We start from the raw sequence: 22,055 nt of genomic DNA, 5'->3' as shown, positions 1-22,055 counted from the left end.
ACAAAATAGCAACTTCGAAGAAGTAAAATATACCATGATATTCATTGAATATATTTAATACCAAGAATATTTTATATTTTAAAGTTACAGTACAAAAGTGAAGCATTTAAAAATCTGATTCCAGGATTTACAAGTATTTTATCTGGGGTATACTCTAAATTAAAAAAAAAGTTTCCTGTATGGCCTCACATGATGAACTACTACCAGTTATTCCAAAAGGTAGATTTAAGAAAATAAAGATAAGCAAAACCATAACTCTAAAAATTCTAACATAGATGAGCTTCATCATGGAGCATAACTATAGTTTTGCCCCAAAACAAATATACATATACTTTTTTTAATTGGTTAGGGGGAAGGAAGGGAAGATAAAGATACTTTTACCACTTCTATTCCTTCAAGAATATCATTGACTTAAAACAAATTATAGGCGTGGCCCTAAGAAGTTATTAGAAGACAGCTTTGTTACTTCCTTGAAGAGTTAATCCACTCTTTAATACCATGAGTCAGATCTTTAGGTCAAGTTTATGAGCAGTTATGCAGTTATAAATACCAAAGGTAAGTATATGACAGTCAAGTTTAACAGATGGGGGGAAAAAGAATTAGTACTGCCAAATGAAAGTTTCCTTCACATGAGGTCACCAAATAATAGATAGATTAAAAAAAGTAATATCTGCATTTTTGTATGCTGCACACACTTTTTTCCTATTTGTTAACATTATTAGATGTCCATGGAATTAGTCTTTTTTTTTTAAAAAAAAAAAAAAAAGCTAACCAACATATAATTTCAACAGTTGTATACAAGTTTAAGAACTCACTATACTTACATTTGAGAGAAATATCTAACTACATGTAAGATTTTTATATCATAATCCTAGGAAAAATCTACTTCAAAATGCCTGATTTTATCACTGAAAAGAAGGGAATTATTAAATCTTAGGAGGCAATTTTATTGCAACCTGTTCTGCCTAACACTCAGATATGTAGAAATACACAATCACCTTAGAGGCAAAGTTGTGTTAAGAACAAAGATGCTCCATAAGTGACTATAAACTTGCCTGAGCCAGATTTTACAGTCCATGGAAAAAGGAGCGTCAGAAACATTCAAGTTGTCGCCTGCTTTTAACATTCTGCAGTTCTCTTTTCACAGTTCTCACCATTTTGTCTCCTTATCTTCAGACTTAATTGCCTCTCTAACAAAGGGAACCGATATTATGGCTCATCTCAACTTCCCCAGATACTTGGTATTCTGAACACCAGGACACATGTATAGAGCTACTCAATTCCTGCTCCAAATAAAAGAAAATTCCATATCTTCAGGAACAAGAAATTAAATGAATCCATTAACCTTACCCTTGCCACTTACATACTCAAGTAAATTTAAATCACATAAGAAAATTACATCATTACACATAACCACAAAACGAGTTAACACAAGAAACAAACAGAACACAAAGGGAAAAGTTAGAGTAAGATTTCAAGTGATAATGGATCCTCATATCTAAGACTGCAATCAATACATTGCAAGTAGCATTCGTGATAGACCTTACATTCATCCTTACTTAACAAGAACAAATTTATTTATTTTTCAAGACAGAAAAATTAAGATTTGCTTTGAAATGCAAACAAAACCCACCAAATTAAAAACAATGAAAACACTGAATATACCTTGTATTTGGTCATAGTGCTAAAATGGTTATTCCTGAAGAACACGCAGAGCTCTCCTTCCTGGACAGCTGAAGTCAATTCACACAGCCCATGGTATGTCAACTGTGTAGCTGTGTTATTTAGAAATTGCTCAGCTACAAATCCTACAAAAGCAATACATACTGTTATGGGCCTGTTACATACTTCAAAACATACAAATACCTGGTAATCTTCCCTGCCCCACTTTATGTCAAGTAAGCAAAAATATTTGCTGTGATGACACTAACAGAAAAAAGAAAGTGAAAACCCTACAAATTCATCTTAATCTGTTTTGTCTTGCTAAGGTTGAGTTAAAAACAAGTTTAACCTAAGCTTAACCTAGAGACCCAGAGTTATAACTACTGGTAGTGGAATGTGGACACTGCTCATTATATACAGTTGGTCTAATGCCAAGATATACAGGAAAAAAAAAAAGGGGGGGGGCTGTGTTTTGTCCTCACCATAGTACTGTAAGACGGCTAACTCTCTGCCCTGGATAAGCAGGTGGTTCTGAACGTTGAGACTGCACTCACTCCTCAGTAACTAACCTCCATAAAAGTGGGTCAAACAAAAAATGATGCAAGAGATATCGTTAGGATAATATGCCAAGCAAATAAAACCCTAAAAATTCTTCCAAAACCCAAGACTAAACCAAGACAAAAACTACTCCTTTAACTATAGAGTAACAATAAAAGGGGATATCCCCTTCTTTGATTTCTAAAGACCTGCAATCACCTATTTTCACCAAATTTACACCTATGTGCAAATTTGAATGCAACAATTAAATTATTCTCGCCCCCCTCCCCCCCAATTTCCTCCCTACGAAAGTGCCCCCTTACTACAACAAATATAAGGGACCACATTCAGAGAGAAGAAAACAAATAGATTAAAAAAAACTGAGCATTGTAAATAACCCTCTCCTATTTAAAAGTGCTGTATCCACTTCTGGTATCACTGAGTTTTTGCTTCTCATTGTGTAGTATATAATTATATAATAATTATAGGAGATGATACGTTGCCAAGTTGAAACCTGAATGTTGCCCATATTACGTTTTTATAAAAGGAAGTTATATCCATCTTTTAAAAAGGCACATTTCATATATTGAGAACAAGGTTGATCCTTGTTTTAGAAATTGCATCAGAGAAGTTAAGATGAGCACAGTTCTGTTTGTCTACCCAGGGGAAGTAGATACCACGCAGCTACGCACCTATATTGCTACATACCATGACCCACACTCAAAGTAAGAAGTTATGATTCAGTAGGGCAGATAATTAGATAAAGAACAGAAAAAAGTTACTCACCTTCACTAACCAGTTCACTGTTGTCAGACTGTTTACAAGAAATTATCTTCTCCACTAGCTGATTGTAACTGCAGTTACCAACTGCTTTTACTATATCAGCAACCTGGAGCAGGAGAGAACAGGAGAACTTATCTTTGTGAAGAACGGAACAAAACTGTAAGCTTAGACTAATTATTCTTAAGATATATATATTTTTTTAAAGTTTCAACAAATAGAGAACGTTATCCTCCTAAGAATATTAGGCCAAAAAGATTTACATCAGACTGTTAAATATCTTGCAGTCTCACATCCCATTTCGGATCCCTGAAGATAAAACTTAGTATCAAAAGCTGTTGCTAACCTGGAGAGAAGAGAGTATGGGATGCAGTTTGTTAGAGATATTCTCCCTTCCAGTTACTTCTCCATTATGGTGTTCACAGCTCAAGTTACAGAACCCCTTAGGATTCAGGTAAATGCTAACATCTTGAATATGTTATACACATCAACATTGTTTTCTTTGTAAGCATTATACTTCATTAGAAAAATGGGTACTTCTAAAAATCAGTTTTTATAGGATTTCACCTCATGAACAGCCACGCAAAAATGTAAATAACCATAATTACAGTGAGCTTATTATCTTTGCAAAAAGAATAGCTATCACTTAGGAATCCCAGTGGATCTTAACATAAAGCATCATTAAAAGACACTGTTGATACACTGCATTTTAGAACTACAGTTACAAATTGTGATCTGCTACGGTATAAGCCACGTAGGTCACATCAAAATCATGCATCCTGGGACAGAGTCCATTTGCCTATAACGATCTCTTCTTGATTGGCACCATTATGCTAAATTATAATAAAGCTATTTTCCAATAAAGAAAGGGGAATAAGAGAATAGTAGCTTTCATGAACAAGGTGTGAGGGAAAAAAAAAAAAAAAATCTCAGAGGTGGATTCTTCCAGACAAACTCCTCAGTTTCACCTTAAGTAAACAGTATCATTTTCACTGTTTATTTAAATAATACCTGAATACCATTATTTTTTTTTTTTTTTTTTAAAAGTTTTACTTTTCTGAAAGATGCAGTTCTCCTTAATTGGTTCTAAAGTCCTCAGTTCTCAAAAGCTGGTACTGGTAGATGTAAATCAGACGTAAAGTGGAGAGGAAAGTAACCTTGCATTCCTTCCAAGTGTTCTCTCTTGAGCTTTCAAAAACACTAACTGGTACATTGTATCTGGCAACTTCTTATGTCTCTCAGAACAAAAACTCTCATTTACACTGTTGTGATTTCAGTTTAGTGGGTTTGGAATGTTACCTTCAAAAAATACCTAACCTCTGTAAAGTTACTGTAGAAAAAAAATAAGTACAGTCTAGATTCACTCCTCTAAGGAAAATACTTTTTTTTTTTTTTTTAACTAGATTTAAGAATATCCATTACCATATTCATTATTATTGACTGCAGTATTCATTACTATTGACTGCAGTTAAAATTCTCTCCTACCCCCAATAAAATTTGGGTAATTTATTTTCTCTTGGAGTTATATGGAAAAAGGAAAAAAAAAAAAAAAAGTTACCTGGGGATCCACTAACCATCCATGGTACAAAGGGATATCAAGAAGATCAAACACTATGCATTCAGGTGTGTATTCAAATACTCGTACACCTGTAAATTTCACGTTGACATCCAGGCCTGTCTGTAATTTATGTAGAATTGCCATTGCATCACTCATATTCTGACAACAGAAAGAAAAGGAAACAGATGACCAACTAGAGCTTTGTACACTTGGTAGTTACCCCTTGTAACCTTTCATCACATAGTTCTCAGCAACTCAATAGTTCTTAAAAAAAAAAAAATTAGAAAAGGAGAAATTAGCTAGAAAACTGCTTTAACACATTCACGTTATTCATGCCACTGCCAAGTGCACACTTAAATGCAAGTTTATCCAATTGCATTTGTGTATAAAATGCTTATTTGGAAGGAAGCAGTGTTGCTGTTTGTATCATCACGGTACATAGCATCTCTCTGGTCACAGACTAAAACACTGCAATTTTGGTGTCTAAATGATGAAGTTCACACTCGCTAAGCCACACATGCCACAAGGACAACAAAAGGCATAGCTTAGAAGCCTGCAGTATTTTCTACCAAGCGAGAAGAATCCACAAAGAATATCTTCAGAAAGTACTTCAGTGTTTGCAAGAGATTCAGGGAAACAGTTTTTATGTTTGCTTGGTTTTGCAACATTTGTTGCTTAAGAGGGATTCAGGATTGCAACAATGGTTAAAAAAGCACAACAAAAATAGAGAAATACAGATCAGAAATGAAACGGAGACAAGATTCACAGACTAAGCCCACTGGTCGTGAAAGACAGTTGCCTCTGTCTTCTTTTAATAAGACAGTTAATGGCAAAACAACAACTAATGGGCTCAATAAGGGAAGATAAAGATGTACACAAATGACTATATTGGATGAGTAATGAGAAAACTATTAAAGAGCTAGATAGGCTAACAAGGTGTAAGTGGGGTATGTAGAGATGACATTTCATCACTCCAGAAGCAATTTGCTGAATTTGAAATAACTGGCTTCATGTAACAGTAACATAATCAATATATTGATAGGAACACTTGTTTCGGCAGCATATTAAAAGACAAATTAACAGATTGATAATTAATAGGGCAGGATGCCAACACAACACATGCCTGTACATTAGAACATAAGGCAGATCTTAGTATTTTTAAGAAGTCACTCCATGCATCTTGTAACTTGGTATTCTAAAGAATATACAAATTTCTTCAGTGTTGTAAGAAAAAAATATATTGTTTTAGGCAGAGTGTTAACTGTGTGACATGATAAACACAAAACTATGAGTAACACCAAGACTAGTTGCAATGCTTCTGAAATGTAATAATTTTATAAGACTCAGTTACCTAATTCCTTTTTCCCTCTCATGTAGTATCACAAGTGCATCTACAGGTATGTTTGAATGGAATGTAGAACACTCCTAGAACGGGAGGTTTCTTTAAAATTGTACAGTTACATATCTACCAAAAAGATTTGTGACATTTACTTAGTAAATACATATATTTAGCACAAGAAAGCCGCAGGAGTTGTAGTTTTACCAGGTATATAATTTTCTTCAACCTCCTGTAACTTGATGACTGCTATAATCTTTAACAACGTAGCATTTTGTGGGGAAAAAAATAAATATAGCTAACTCAGTTATCGCAAGGAGAATTCATGTAACTTGACATAAGCCATATTTTGGAAGGTTCTTAAAAGAATCCATTCAATCTTCATTCTAATTTAAATCATCCCAAGATATTTCGGTTTTCAACACCGAACATTAGCAAGAAAAGACAACCTAACAATAAAGAGAACTAGCCTGAAATACTTAAATTCAAATCACTTTTGTCCCCCACAAGTAATCAAAACGAAACAACTGTGATCACAGAGCTTGAAACATTTGCTCCAAGATACATATATACATCAATATTTTTGGAAAAGAATAACATTTTCTTTTAATGTAGAAAGACTTCTGTGATAAAACTGTGGTCAGTGTAAATAATATTGCCTTGTATTATATGTAATAAACCTCTTTTTGTCCATCAACACTTAAAACCAGATCTCATTTCATCTGTTATCATCAGTGAAAGACTAGCAGAGACCACAGAATGGAGCATGCTGAAGAATGCAAAATAGAAGACTTCAAAGAGCAGCCACCCTGTTACACACTTCCATGTATATTTCCATGTTATTATTCCTCAATATGAAAAATATTCTTTTGTTACACTCATTGCAAGAAGAAAAGCAATAGTTTCTTGTGTTAACGGGTAAGAAATTTTTGTTTGCTAATAAGAAATACTTACAAATAATACTTTACATCAAGCCTAGAGAAAAAGGAAGACTACTAATAACAGTTGATATGCTTCTGGTTCTTAAGAAATCAGTAAACCTTAAGTGAGGAAAAAAATAGTACCTTTTAGTACCTTACATAAGCATTTGTATTTTAGGAGCAGCTTCTTACCTGCTCATAATTTAGACGCTGAATTTCAGATATCTCTTTTGGTTTTGCATCAAGAATATAATCTCCTAAAAAAAGCAAAAATATAGTTTATTCAACATTTCTTTGAACACTTCTGACTGAAGCTACCTGATCATAAATATAACAATTTAAGCTTTCTGTTAAATGAGATGCCATTGTTTTATAGCCTGAATTATAAGTACAAAGTAAAAAAAAAAATAAAAAAATATTCAGGTCATAAATTCAGAAGTGAAATTCAAATGTCATTACTAAAACAGCATTCCATAATCAGAGTATCATGCCAGCCTCTTAATTATTTACCTTCCCTCTTTGCCTTGATTCATAAAAAGTCAAAACTGTTCACAATAAAACATGTAATTGCATAACACAATTTAAGAATTGCAACTGTTCATCCTGACTGACACTACGTACATTTCTGAATATGTTTTCATACACTAATAATTCTGAAAGGCCTGTATTCCATCTGTGTCTGCATCATAAAGGTTATTAATCAGTTAATCAAGGTGTAGGGGTTCAAGATTTGCAAAAACTTTGGTGACCAAAAATTGTGGTCTCCATAACCTGCCTCACCCAAAATTTTCAATTTTATTTCTATGCTTTTCATTTTTATTCCCTTGTTTCATTTCTAAAAACTATGTTTCTACACAAGGAAGTTCTATAGATTTAATAAAAGCATCATCATAGGTTTCTTATTTTATCACCTCTTCAAATTGTTCAATATGGTTGAGGAGCTTTTCTTTTTTTTTTTTTTCCCCCTCAAAGTTCTTTTTAAGCTGTAGGAGAACAATTTGGCAACTGCTAATCCTGTTGACTAAATAGGAATCTAAATGATCTAAGAAAATGATTTTGAGATTCAATTTAATAAAATAATTCCAGAAAGTGATATGTCTTGAAGACAGAAGACACTTCAAGGCATATGTTTAGCTAACTGTGATTAGGTAGTGAGTTCAGATAGCATTGTTCTATCATTAAAATTAGAAAAGAGTGTTTAGGCACAGGAAATTAGAGTTCTTAAAAGATGTTGGTGTGTTGTTGCTTTTTTTTTTCCCAAGTTAAGTAATTAACTATTTTTCAGCTATTGGAATATTCATCAGTAGGCTTTTGAAAAGCTTTCTTTACAAACAAAAAGAAAGAATATAGTAAGTTTTTCTTCTGCTTCAGAATACCAAAGCTAGTTAGTATATTAAGCTTAAATGTTTTACATTTGTTAGGCTACAAACGCAAGGATCTGTGGTGCATATAGCTTAAGAACTAGGGCAAATGCACTTGTAACATCTGGATCACTCTGAGCTGTTGAAGTTAGACTTGTCAGATAGAAACAGCTGCAGTTTTGCCGAAGACTGAATCTGGTAATGGAACAGTGCCCACAAATGAGACCCCAGTCACCATGACAACTAAATTCATTTTTCATGTTATTTTAATTGGGTCAAGGATTATAGTTACTGCTGACAATTAAAAGTACAATCGACTTGTTCCATTCTGTGGACTGTAACGAAACATTAAAAGACATGAATAAGTTTAAATCTACCGACACACTGGCATACTAAACTGCATCAACTGCATCATTAGGCTAACAACTTAGGAAAACAGTACAGAAGACTGTTGAGAAAAAACGTGTTACTGAATACCATGAGTAATATTCTTGAAATATGCATTCAAGTAAAGCTAGATTAAAAAAAAAAAGTTAGTAAATAACAGTCCTATCCTACTACTCACTAAGAAGTATAATGTAAGCAAAAACTATCTATTGTGAGTAATTACTAACCCAAATATTCCATCAGCTGTTCAGCCGTTATGATTTCCATCATCGGTGGCAGCTTAACCTGTGAAAGTAAAAGTATATTCTCTTTAAAATTTCAAAACAATGCAGATTAGGAAGTATTAATAAGGTATTTCTAGCCTGAAGTCTTCTGATCACATTTGGCTCACCAATTTGTGAGACCATTAGCCTAGCAGGGCTTCTACTAAAGAAAAGCTATGAGAAGGATAAGGTTGCACTTCAGTTTTTAGAGAAACCACATGCACACAGTACTCTCTTTCACTTGCAGCTCTGTCCTAGTGCTCCCTTCTCCCATCAAAACCTTTCACCAGCATCCCCCTCAACTTCACAGGAGTTTACACTGTTCGCCATAGCTCAGCTGCAAGCATGGAGGAAGAACAGCCTGAGAAATGTAGCCACACTTAGTTTAAAAACAAAACAACAACAACAAAACTACTTCTTTATATCTCTTAACTGGTCTTAACTCAAAAGTTCCAGTGAACAGATATGAGGCTGTAGAAAACCTGGGGGAGCTGCTGCCAAGACAGGGAAGACAAGGCTCGCACAGGTTTGAGGAAATGACCTCCCAGCCTCTCATCCCATGCTCACATTTCAAGGGTTCAGTTTAACTCCTTACAGAAAGGCCAAATACACACAACTCAGTGTGAAGCTTCCATTCTCCCTGATCCATTCCTGTCACCATTACGTACTACAACTGACCACCCTGGCAGCTGTCAAGACCAAAACTTCTTAGATTCATCTCCTCCATCCAGCATCCTGGGTAAATGCTTTGGTTGCTCACTCCCATTTACATATTTCCCTGCACCAAAAGCCCAAGCACAGATTCACACAAAACCATGCTTCTGGCAGTGTCAAGGAGTAACACAGGAGTCTTCTGTTTTTTTATTTTTTAAACTTTCTCATCAGTTTTTCATCTCACCCTCTCTTCCACATCTTACTAGAGAAAGTCAAGAAAGTCTGGTATTTGAGTATTAGGAGATGTATACACACACACACACACATATATATATAAAATCTAATTCCTTAACACTGATCACCATTCTCCACCAGAAAGAGGCTGACAGTACGATCAGGGATCTGGGGAAGGATAAGAATAAAAGTATGAACATTGAAGGCATTGGAGTTAAAGATTAGGGGGCTATAAATTGTTAGTAAAGCAGGAAATCAGTAAAGTATAAGTTTGCAAGAAAGTTTAATTAGTTCTGCTACTTCCAAAAAAACTTAAAAGTATATGAATTAAACAAGAAAAAAAAATCAGTCATGCATTCATAAGCACAAACATTTTTGAAAGCATCTTTTAAACGAGCAGCGACTGATTGCAACTTTCAAAATGCCTTAAAAAGTATGGGGAACAGGTTAAGTTTCACTAACACTATGCATGCTAAAGGTTTCCAGAATCTTTGATCCTGTTCGCAATATTCCTATTCAGTGTGCACATAAACACAAAGTATTTTGCCACATAGGTAACAGGACTAAAGGCTGAAAAAGCTGATTCCTACACATCCAGTTCTGAGCTGGTATCAGTTAAACCCAAGCAACTATTAGCTGTGCCTGAGCTGGGGCTGGGTCACTACTGCTGCTAAGGCACATCTAACAGCACGAAACAGAATGAATGAGACTACCTAAACCCCAAAGAGTCCTGGGATTACAAACAGTACAGTTGTATCAACATCACATCAAGAAAAATTATCACACCACTTCAACTATTAGCAGGACTAATGTTATGATTTCTTCAGGACTGAAGATAGCTTGCTTGATTTTTAAGCATATGCATCAGCTCAGCCAGCACTACTTGGGGATTTCTGCTCTGTGTCAATTTTGAGGATCTAGAAGCATGCCTACGTTACAAACAGCAGCTATAAAGCATAATTACTTGGTTTGCCCATATTTAAACTCTGCATATTCATGGCATAAATATATTACTGTTTCAGACTTTATGGATTAAGGGATGTGTTTGTGTTATTGGTTAATAAATCTCAATTTTCCCTCAAACCGCGGTGGTTAGGAATTTAATTTTTAACTGAAGAACTGAATCAAAGTAATTTTGCTCGTATCTGCAGAATCTCCCAGTCAGATGTTTTAACAAGCTAAATACCAAAATTAACAGCTTAATTAAATGCTAAACAAAGATAATGGATTAATTTACAGCATAATTTTAGGCAGTGCATGTTTCATGAGACCTCGATCACACCTTTACAGTGGGCTAATTGGGCTCCAACAGTCATGAGTACTTCTCAACAGAACTGCCTCGATACACAGAAAACACGACATTGCCTGACTGTTTAGGGCTTCATTGCAAACACTTGAACTACAGGAAAGATAACACACCAAAGAGGAAAAAGGAAAGAAAAATACCTTAAAACTAAAGTAGGGAGACAAAAATCATGCAGGACCACAGCCATGCTCCACGTGAATCAACAGAAGAAAACAATGTAAGCAGTAGTAGTGAAAGCTGTTGTCCACAACACTTTGGAGGGACAGAAAATTTACAAATACATGCCCGTGCTTTGTTGCTGGATTTTACATTACTTTCATGTTTTAGGAAAAATGCATTTCCTCAGCTTCCACCCAGTTCCAGTACCCTTTTACTGCTGTTTCTTTGTCTTCCTCCCTAATCTCTCCCCCAACCTTGCCTAGTTTTCATTCGAGCTTCCTTCCAACCCTCTGGAGTTGGGGAAAAAAAAAAAAAACAAAAAATCTTTCTTAACCAACTATGTGAGGTACAGTTGAGACATTTTTGCAGTTAAAAAACAGTTGGTAAACAAATTTTCATACTGAACAGTTTGTTTGGCAAAACCTATGCTGTTTCTATGCAATAGACTACAAACTGGGAAATGAAATAATACTGCCTTGAGATAATTCCAACTGTATTCTCCAACACTTCAGAAGGGCCTAAAAAAAAAAAAAAAGTAATATAACTCTGCACTGAAGCTAACACTTCTGTAAATACTATGCATAAAGAAAGGGACCATAAACATTTCTAATTGGCTATTATTCATAGTCTCAAAATATACTTATTTACAGTATGCAACTCTATCAATTCAGTGTTCTGGAAGAGGTTAGGGTAGCTTCAGCCTGCACCAGCAAGAGGTGATGAGTATCTCCTACAAACATATAGCTCTTGCCTTGCAGGAAAAGCTTCAGAAACTCATAGCCTGATAGTATGTGTTATCGCCTGGTAATCTCACATCTCCCCTCTCAAACAGGGTTCCTTCAGTCCCTTAGAGCAGGCTTCCTGTCCTGGAAAATGCACAAGTACAGGCCCATTGATCTGCAAGCTCAACTCATCTCACAGATGCAGAGGAAAGCTGCCAAGGCGCCTGCTGAGCATTCATCAAAAACTCACTGGCAACTCATCTTAGAAGCTGAGCAAGTTCATCTGAGCAATCTGTGCAAATTCTGGCCATAAGAAGGTTTAGCTCAGTAAAAAGGAAAAGCAGAACACATGTAACGAGCCAATGCCAGACCTCAAACTAGGCACTGCCACTGCAGACTCCAACAAACCAAATGGATATCAGCAGGAGCATACTGTGCGCAGCTCCTCTGAGAAACAGGCCATTTTTACAAGAACTTAACACTAAAAATTTCTAACTAGCAGGTTTTTTTTACTCTCTCTCTCTTCGCTGCACCTCAGTTTGGATACACCTAAGCATCAGTGGTTATATAACATTCATTTACAGAACTGCTACAGCCATCTAACTGGGAGTTCATGGGTTTCTGAAAGGTACCAACAGTTTTGTGTAACCAGGCATGCAGGTACTGTCGCTCTTAAAACCTTCCATTTGTTAAGAGGGCTGTGATCTATAACACTTTTAAAGATGATATCAGTATATACTACTAGAATTATTCTCCTATACAAAAACTTGAACAAGATACTCCTTATGTATTCACTTCCCAAGACTTCATTAATATTAGTTATTTATATTTCTATTTAAATATGTTTTCCCTTAGGCTTATTTTATGTTCCAATATGATTCGTGTTGTGTTGCCTATTTCAGATATGTAGTTTCTGTGCTTTCTGTTAAAGTTCACAGACTTCCTTGGCACATTTACTGAGCTTTCAGCATCCAACAATCACCATACAGTAAATCTTAACGAGGGCTATTCCACAACCCCACCCAAAATTGCAGTCTAATACAATGCCAGAAGCGATCAGAGATTTGTGGACTACGTCTAACAAATACCACAAAAGGTACTTCGAAAAGCAAGCTTCACATTGCTAGCTCAAGTACACAGCAAGCCACAGTCCTGAAGGAAAACTGAGCAGTCTGCAGTTTTAAGCAAGCTGAAAGACTGTATCCAAAGCTGCTCTGTGTCAGAAAACTCATGCTTTGACATACACATTATATGCTTATTTCAATGCTCTACTTTTGTTTTCATTTCATGATTTTCTTGAAAAGTCATTTTTTCATTTTGTTTTCATTCACGATTCTATGATTTCCATCACAGAAGCCTCAATGGTTTCCACGTTGTTGTGCACAACAGTTACTTTTTCAACTTGGTCTCATACTGCTTTTGTTTTCCTTTGATTTAGAGCATTTCTGTAACTTCTTTTTAACAACTCATCAGCTCTAGCTCCTAAAGGCTATACAGGCAGTCAGCAGAAACAAGAGAAAAACAATGATAATTGTAACATTTGAAAGCGCAACTCGTACAATCTGCCACCTCAGAGTTGTACATCCAGATCCTTGCTACTATTTCGGAATTTCCAAAAACCCACGTATTGCCAAGCCACTGTCTCACAGCCAAGTACATATAGGCGCAACACTCAATTATTTTCAATTATGCTTGCATCATTAAATAAAGATCTTAAATCTAATCTCAAAAATACCTCCCCTGAGACATAGTAAAAACTGAATAGTGACTAAGAACAGAGAAGAATCTTGCTCAAGTAATGAACAAGATTTTCAAGAACCACTAGGAAGAAATACTTTGAGTACATGACGTGTTTAAGGTACAATACCTATTAGGTCTTCCTGTATCGAAGCTATTGCAATCCTTTAAGCAAATTAATATCCTACCTATTGCCCTCACTGAGTTAAGAGATGCTATCTCAAAATAATAATAATAATATGTTTTATCAGAGAGCAGTTGGGACACAGACAGGAGAACACATACCTGCTAACATTTAAAATGATAATCTAGCATAGGGGTAAGAAGCTTGAACTTTGAGGCACTGAAACATCTGGAAAAAGTGGAGTTCTCCTTAATACATATTTGAGGTTAAGGTACAAATAGTGCCATGATTATGGTTTACATTATTAAGAAGTAAAGGTAAATTTTAGTTCTAAACAAATTGATTGTGTGCAACTCATCACAAACAAAAATCCAAATTCAACTTTCACTTCTGCGTGTAGTACTGGATCTCAAAACTATCACTCCCATTCTGGGATAAGCAATGTCCATATAATTGGACATCCAAAGGGAAATAATTATGAAAACAAAAACTAACATTTTGACTGTAACACTTCTCAACTCTGAGAACTTCCATGCATTATCTGAGACCACATTTACCTACAGCTTGACCACAACACTCAACCTTGTCATGACAGAGTTCTAAGAAGGAAGGTTAGTGGTGGATACAGGGAAGAGGCACTAAAGTGTAACTGTTTACATCGTTATACTCTATTCAAGTTATTTCCCCTCCTCCCCATTCTCATCTCATTTTTTTACTGCATTTTTTCCCCTGCCACATTAATTCCTTTTCATCTAACACACACGCTATGGTATTCTCGCTCTGCTTTTGCCTGTTTTCAACTGTTTGTCTGCTCCCTTGTTCCCAAATTATAATTACCTGACCCAATCTAGTGTTCATCTTGGTTCAGAAGGGAGAAGAATGTGGATGTCCATCCTCAGCCTTGGTATGTAGCTGGCTACTGTCAATGATGTGCAGGTGAGCTGCCAATAAGCTTGCCACTCCAAACAATGCCAACATGGTTCTTGACTATAAACTGGGGAAAAGAAAGGCTAATTTGGAGAGGCGCTAATTAGGAGAATCAATTACAGGCAGGGGAAATACACAACCAACTAACAAGAAAACACTGAAGCATATAAATAGTCACATATTGGCAGTTTCACCTAAACTGCTGAATTGCTGTCTGTCTGCAAATCATGTAAATTCTGCTGAGGTTTTATACAAACTGATAGAATTATAGAAAACCCTTTCGGTAATGCTAGCAACAAGAAGTGTAAGGACACTCCAAAGATGCATTTTGATTTCCACCGACTCATAAAATTTGATACCACATTAATTATTGCTAACATAATATTTGATCAAAGCAGACTGTCAGATAGAATTCTGCATGGAGGACAGCAGAAGAAAGTTATTATATAATTGTGGAATGGAAGGAAGAATGCTAAGGAAGAAAACCTCTCAAAAATTAAGAGCAAACAACAAGGACAGCGCAGTCCCATTTATATTCTTTCATTAAATGGACAGTTAAAAAGGTAAATCCTCAAACCAGCCACTTCTTTCAAAACCCCACCACAACTAATGATAGAGAACAAGCTCTCCAAGGCCCTGTACTCATCTCTACACGTTAAAGAGGGAGCATAAGAAGAAAGCATTAAATACTGAAGTCTATAAAGACCTTCACACCTTCTTGAGGTAGTCACACAACTGCCCTGTACTGCTTTCACCAATGTCTAAATATCAATTACAGAGCCTGAGTCCACAGCATTCCTCCTGACGCATGAGCTATTCTGCTCAGGAAAGCGTACAGGGACATCAACTTAGAAAACAAAACAAAATACACACCCTATCACTAATCTTCTGAAAAATCACTTCTGAACAAATTTCTTCTTATTGCTTTAATGTTGGTCTTCTTCTTTATCACCTGTTATACCTGTGATCAGCCTCCTACTCCTCCAATACCAAATTTATTCCCCTTCATACTACAACATCAGAACCACTCTCATAAAGCTTTCCTATCCTAAAACTTCATTCTATCATCTCGTCAATCTTTTGGGGTTGAATTATAAGTATTTTTTGAAAAGGACCCCTTCTTGTTTTGCAATACACACAGCTCACCAGCTCTTCTCCAACTGACATTCCTTTTACCTGTAAACGCTAACAATTATATTACGCCTTATGTTCTAGTCGCCTGTTTTAAATATTTAGAAGTTATTCTCAGAGTACAGGAAGTCGCATCCACGCTGGTTATGCAGAACACAAGAACTTCCAGGTCTCAGCAGTACTTGGTCACGACCTGATTTCCAATCCCTGCCACGTAACTGCGAGCACATCCCTATCGCAAACCTGTACTTGTTAAATCCTGCATACACCTCGCTTCAGAATTAATCTTCTAAGAACATTACCTAAGTTTTCAGTGCTATGTCTGGAAATATTTCCTAAAAACCCCGACACACCTGCCAACAACACGGCGTTTAGAAAAGCACCGCCTAGGCTTTGACTTCTCCACTGAGGCAACAACCCCGTGAGCCCCGTGTGCCAGCACCCCCCGAGCAGCGGCCCGGCAGCACAGAGCCCGCCCGCAGCTCCTGCCCTTCATTTCCCAGCTCTGTGCGTGCTGGGAGCAGCAGGGGCTGAGCGCAGGCTGCCGGCGGTGCCCGGTCGGTGCCCCCAGCCCCCAGCCCGCCCCGCCCAGCGCCCGCAGCCCCGCTACCTTCCAGGCCAGCAGCAGCACGTTCATGATGGCCAGCAAGGGGCAGGGGCCGTTCTCGTTCTGGGTGATGACGGGCGTGTTCTCCTCCTTCCAGCGGACCCACTTGATGTGGTACACCGACTGGCCCGGGAAGCGCTCCTTGGAGGCGGGCAGCAGCTGCGCGCCCGCCGCGGGCCGCTCCCCGCCGGGCTCCGGGGCCGGGCCCCCCGGGGCGGCCTCCGCCGCCGCCGCCGCCTCCTCGGCGTCGCTGTTGAGCTCGGAGCTGCTGGGGCAGCCGGAGTGCAGGTTGGAGAAGGACTCCAGCGACTCCAGGCTGCGCGACTCCTCCCCCGGCGGGCTGGGCGCCCCGCTGCTCCCGGGGCCGGCCCCCGCGGGACCGCTCTCCGAGCCCGAGCCCGAGCCCGAGCCGGCCGCCTCCGCCTCCGCCGCCCCGGGGCTCCCGGGCTCCGCCGGCCCCGCGTCCTCCGCGGCCCGCGGGGGAGACGGCGGCCGGGGGGCCGCGGGGGCCGGCCGCGGGGAAGGGCTGCGCCGCCCGCCGCCCGCCTCAGCGGGCCCGGCCCCGCCGCCGCCGCCACCGCCCGCCGCCGCCTCCTCCAGGAGGAGCTGCCCGGCGGCGCCCCCGCCGCCCCTCTGCGGCGAGCCCGGGGGCGGCGGGGGCTGCGCCAGGCCCTCCATGCCCGGCTCCTCCGCGCTCTACCGGCGCCGCAGCGGCCGCTCCCCGGCCAGCAGCGCCCGCGACGCCATGACAGCGGCGGCGGCTCCGCCCCGACGGGACGTGGGGGCGGGCGGCGGCCGCCGGGGGCAGGGGGGAGCCCCGAGGGCGGGGCGGCAGCGGGCGCTGAGGGGCAGCGAGGGGGCGGCGTGGGGCCGGTGGGAGCGCCCCTCCCCGCCGCTGCGCTCGGGGTTCCCCTGCTGGGTTCCCCGCAAATTGTTGCATCGACTTCAGCCGCCGCATCCGAGGCGCCTTCGCTGCCGCGGTGCTCCCTGCGTACGCGCCTGCACAACTTTTCGGGGGAGTTTGGAGACGAAGGGAGGCTCTCCTGGGAAAACAGCGTTTCGCCCAGAATTTGTTGTTTTCCTGAGTTCCTAAAGTGACACGGCGCGGGAGCCGGGCTGCTGTGAGCAGGGTGCCGGCCCCAGGTCCTGGCAGAGCAGAGGAACCCCCGGGCTGGCCCCACACGGCTGCAGGACGCGCGTTTAATGAAGTAAATAAACAAAGCGCCAGGGGAAGGGCTTCGGGAGTCGGCCGATGCCGTTAGCGGGGACTCATTGTTACACGGAGCGGGCAACGAACGCGGGGCACGACCGCGAAGCGCAGCTCGTCAGAAAGCCCCCCCCACAGAGGGGGGCGTCCGGAGAGCGGGGGTCGCGGGGCAAAGCGCGAACCGCGAGGGGCTCGGCGAGCCGGGCACGGAGCAGGGGGGGCCGAGGGGGAGCGGGGGCGGCTCCGGCCCGCCCGGGGGTCGCGGACGCCGCGCCTCAGGCGGGGCCCGCCCGGCGCTGCCCGCGGCCGCCTCTGCCCTCCCCCGCCGGGGGGCGCCGCTGAGCCAGGCTCCGGCCGCCCCGCCCCGCCCCGCCCCGCCCCTCCCGCACGCAGGGGGCGAGCCCCGCGGCCCCGCCCCTCCTCCGGCGGCGGCGTCGGGCGGGGGCGGGCGGAGGGAGCGGGGCGGGGGCAACCGGGCAGGGCCGGGCCGGGCCGAGCGGAGCGGAGCTGAACCCGACCCGACCCGACCCGACGCAGCCGGGCTGAACGGAGCCGCGCCGAGCCGAGCCGAGCCGCCGCTGCCAGGCGATCCGCGGGCGGCAGCGCGGCGGGGGACAAAGCGGAGCGAGGCGCGGCGCTCGCCCCTCCCTCCCCATCCCGGCGCCGACCGGGGCGGATGCGCTGTGGGTAGGCGGCGGCGGCGGAGGAGGCGGCGGCGGGGCCTGGGCCCGGCGAAGATGGACCTGGCGGGGACGCTGCTCCTGCTCTGCTCCTGCGCGGCGGGCGCCGGAGGTGAGCAGCGGGCGGGGCCCGGCCCGGGGCCGCGGCTCTCCCCGGTGCCCGTTCCCCTTCCTTGTTTCCCTTCCTTCCCTTCCCCGCCCCGGGGCGCCGCGCCTGGGTGCCAGGCCTCGGCCGCGCCGCTCCCGTGGCGGGGCCGCGCCCGGGCCCTTTCCCCGCAGCCCCGGCCCGGGACTTTCCCCGCTTCCCCCCCGCCCCGGCCCCGGCGGCCGCGCTTCCTCGGGACTTTCCTCGGCGTCCCGGCAGCCGCCTCCCCGTGCCCACCCCCCCCCACCCCCCACTTTCCTCGCCCCAGAGCTTCCCGGAGCCTCCCCGCCGCTGCCCTTCCCCGTGCCCGGCACCAGGAAGCGCGGCGGGGGGGCCCGGAGCGGCTCGGGGGGGGCCGCCCGCTGCTAGGCCGGGGGGGGGGGGGGGCAGCCGGGGGGCTCCCGGCCCGGCGAGCGCTGCCGGTGGGGTCGTGGCTGGGTGAGGGGCTCGCTGCTGCTTTGGCTCTGGCACTTATCGCGGCTGAGTGTGCCAAGGCGTGGGGCTTATCAAAGGGATCCGGCCCCAAAGCCGGGCCTGCTGCGCGTTGTCAGGAGGTAACAGGCAGCAGAGAGCTGGGGCAGGGCGTGCTCGTGGCCGGGCTGAGCTAAGTGTGATAAAAAGCAGCGCTGCACATGGCCGGAGCTCGCCCCGCCGTGTGAGCACGGGGCACGCACACAGGGCTTCGCTCGTGACTTTTCCCTCGTGAACTCCAGGCAGTTATTAGGGTACCGTAGGGTAACGCTGTGGGCACGCTTCTCAAGGCCTTCTTGTTTGCTAAACTGAACTGTGCTGGCACGGAGTTCGCTCAAAGGGGAATTCATTGCCCAGTTGTGAGAGTTGTTGTCATGGTTCAATTTCAAGCAGGCAAGTACGCTTTCCAGCTCAAATCATGGTAACGTGCATATACTCCGGATATGTAGGAACGGGTTCATGAAATGTATCTTGGAAATTCATGTTTGATTTTTTCTTTGAGAGAAAAATGGACACCTTCAACGATACCGGCAGTAGGAAGTGCTCCTCACACTAACAGAAGTACGTGCCTGCCAGTGCTTAGCAATATAGATCAGTCTCTAAACAAAGCTTAACAGTGCTTGATAGGAACCTGGGAACTCTGGCTGGTTCGCGTCTCAGAAATAACCTGTAAAGCTCTTTCCTCTTTTTGAAAGTCTAAACATAATTATGAAAAAAAAATAACTTTTGAATTAAAATTGCTTTTTAGTAATAGAATTATCAGTTAGCTTTTACTTACATTTCTAGAATTTCTTACCAACTGCAAATGTTTTTGCTGAACTATAAAGTTCTTTATTTAAACGCTTATATTCTAGGAGTACAGTAATGTCTGTGGAAAAGGCAACTTCATCGTTCTTAAGTGTTACTGCAAGAACAACACAACCTGGAAACAACTGAAAAACACAGTCTACCTGTGCTACGTTTGTGTACGGTGCCTCTTGTGCTCACTAGTTTTACAAAGATCTAGAAGCCAAATAATATTCTTTAAAGTTGTATAATTTTAAGCTATATACATATGAAATAGTAATCATTTTGAAAATTACATGAATTTGTATTTTATTGAATGTACTTCTGTATGGTGACACTAAGCTTGGAACGTTTGTCTGGGATACCAGAGTAATTCTTTCAGAAGTACTTAAGGCTTTATGCCTGTATACCCTGTCTACACGCTGTTGTGGTATTCTTGGGGTAGTGTTAAATAATGGTAGATTAACAGAACTGATTACAACTTCAGTTCACAGTTAATAACGGATGACAAAGTCAAGATTTTTGTCTATTTTAATATTAAGATCCTACACAACTTTTATGGTTTACTTGTTTGATGGCTCATTTGAGGAGAAAACAGTTTAATGCCTAAATGAAATCTGTTTCAATTGATTGTAAATTCGTTTACATTTGCATAATTAAAAAAATAAATAAACTGGAAAAGGAACATAACCAAAAGCAATCACTAGTGTTGCTGTACAGATGAAGTGTACTGCAATGTCTGTATTCTGATGCTTTATAACCCTCTGCATGGCTTATGGTTAGAACAGAAGAGTTATCAGTAATTAACTCTGATAGGACCTGATCATGCTTGGTCAGGTTCTGATACTAGATAACTTCAAGGGCTGTTCTAGAAATTTATTTCTTTACTACCAGTGAATAAATACAACCTTCCTAAAAACATGTATTCCAGCTGGTCATTTTGAATGTAGTTTCAATTACATGAGAAGAAAAGTCATGCCAATTTTCTTTTTTTATTATTATTATTAAGAAACTGGGGAAAGGTAGAATTTACCTTAAGTAGATACACACATCTGAAGTTTCTAGCGTATAGTGCCTTGAATTTTCAGACTTCCTAACAAAAAAAAAAAAAAAAAAGTGAAGTGAATCTCAGTATTTTCATCAATACCCTCAGAGTTGCTTAGTGTAGGGATCTGTTCATTGACTGATGTTATGAGCAATTTTGACATTTATAAAGCAGTCCTTAGGGGCAATATTCTCCTCAACTGTTAGGAGCATGCTTCATTGAATGTTATGGAAATGCATGCAAATATATTAAACACTACATAATTATTATCATGTCTTTTGAGGAATGGAAATAACTGATAAAATCTGAGGGTGATTTTAAGAAGTGTGGGAATAGTATTAGAAAATACTGAAAAGAAGCAATGAGACCCCCAAGAAGTTTGGAATTAACAAGTGGTCATGCTTTGCCTACGCTGATCAGATGCTGAACGTCATTGCAAATCTATGACAAATTGTTTCCTGGTAGAGCACACCCTTCGATGTTGTTGGACTTCTGAGTTGTGTCGTAGTGGCTTGTGCTGCAGGATATCAAACGACCTATTTCCCGCTGTGCATGGGAGAAATTCTGTTTTTTTCTGGACACATGGGGGAGTTGTAGGAAGGTATTTATATGAGCTATCAGTATCTGAGAGATTAAATCTGCATCCTTGCTATAGATTGAGAAGAATACTACCCTTCATTAAAATAGCACTCAGCCTCTAGCACGTATCTGGGATTTAAAATTAAAACATTTAGGACTTTATACTGCTGGATGAGGCAGTGTCTGGCAAAGGTGATTATTTCAGAAGTGTACATGGAAATTAAATAAAATCAGGTTTTTAAATAGTAACTTTGAAATACCATCACCCAGGAACCTAAGCCAGTAGTTTATCATTGCTTTTAGAAGGCTCGAATGGTTCAGTTCTGTGCTACGGCAGAGCCACTCTCATGAGCTGCATCGTCTTGCCCTGGCCCTGCATTCCCATCTCTCCTTCTCCACCTCTTGACGAGCCAATTCAACCTGCAAATTTAAATGAAAGAAATGACTGCTTTCCTGCCAGACATATCACCTCAGTTGGTTTGTTGTGCAGACCCAGGCCCAGCAAGGAGGAAGAGTTGAGACTTGTGTGGGGATGGGGAGAAAGAAAGGGAGAAAAAAAAAGCAGACATCAGTTAGTCTGGTGGTGCTGTACTAACTGTGCCTTAGATGCAAGTTTCCAGTGAAGGGGAATGATCCTGATTTGGCTTTTGTTTGCATGTGTGTTTTTTTTTCATCAAAAACTAACGACGAAAATAAAACATATTTTTCATCCCAATCGGCTATAGTGCCAGCACAAG

The 22,055-nt window shown here is 41.6% G+C and overlaps 2 protein-coding genes across 4 annotated transcripts in view; one reads left to right on the top strand and one right to left on the bottom strand.

Annotated features, from left to right (window-relative positions):
- MINDY2 (MINDY lysine 48 deubiquitinase 2) overlaps positions 1 to 17,188 on the bottom strand; it is a 28,665-nt gene extending 11,477 nt beyond the window's left edge. Inside the window, exons 1-7 of one of the 2 annotated variants that reach the window (XM_027467125.3) lie at positions 16,409 to 16,549; positions 14,578 to 14,734; positions 8,769 to 8,826; positions 6,986 to 7,050; positions 4,538 to 4,696; positions 2,986 to 3,088; positions 1,666 to 1,808 (exon numbers count right to left, since the gene is read on the bottom strand). In XM_027467125.3, coding sequence (XP_027322926.1) covers positions 1,666 to 1,808; positions 2,986 to 3,088; positions 4,538 to 4,696; positions 6,986 to 7,050; positions 8,769 to 8,826; positions 14,578 to 14,598 — 549 coding nt within the window. In that variant the 5' untranslated portion in view covers positions 14,599 to 14,734; positions 16,409 to 16,549. Of the gene's footprint in view, positions 1 to 1,665; positions 1,809 to 2,985; positions 3,089 to 4,537; positions 4,697 to 6,985; positions 7,051 to 8,768; positions 8,827 to 14,577; positions 14,735 to 16,408 lie in introns of both variants that reach the window. The other variant, XM_027467124.3, reaches the window with a different exon arrangement.
- A 67-nt stretch (positions 17,189 to 17,255) lies between these two features.
- ADAM10 (ADAM metallopeptidase domain 10) overlaps positions 17,256 to 22,055 on the top strand; it is a 49,332-nt gene continuing 44,532 nt past the window's right edge. The window contains exon 1 of one of the 2 annotated variants that reach the window (XM_072043326.1): positions 17,256 to 17,613. Coding sequence is in view for 1 of the 2 variants with exons in the window: in XM_027467123.3 (XP_027322924.1) it covers positions 18,350 to 18,404 (55 nt within the window). In the remaining variant the exon portion in view is untranslated. The other variant, XM_027467123.3, reaches the window with a different exon arrangement.

The sequence above is a fragment of the Anas platyrhynchos genome, chromosome 11 (genome assembly GCF_047663525.1).
Source record: "Anas platyrhynchos isolate ZD024472 breed Pekin duck chromosome 11, IASCAAS_PekinDuck_T2T, whole genome shotgun sequence".
Taxonomy (NCBI): Eukaryota; Metazoa; Chordata; class Aves; order Anseriformes; family Anatidae; genus Anas; species Anas platyrhynchos.
Note: the sequence above shows the minus strand (reverse complement) of the source record. Positions and strands in the feature narration are given on the sequence as shown.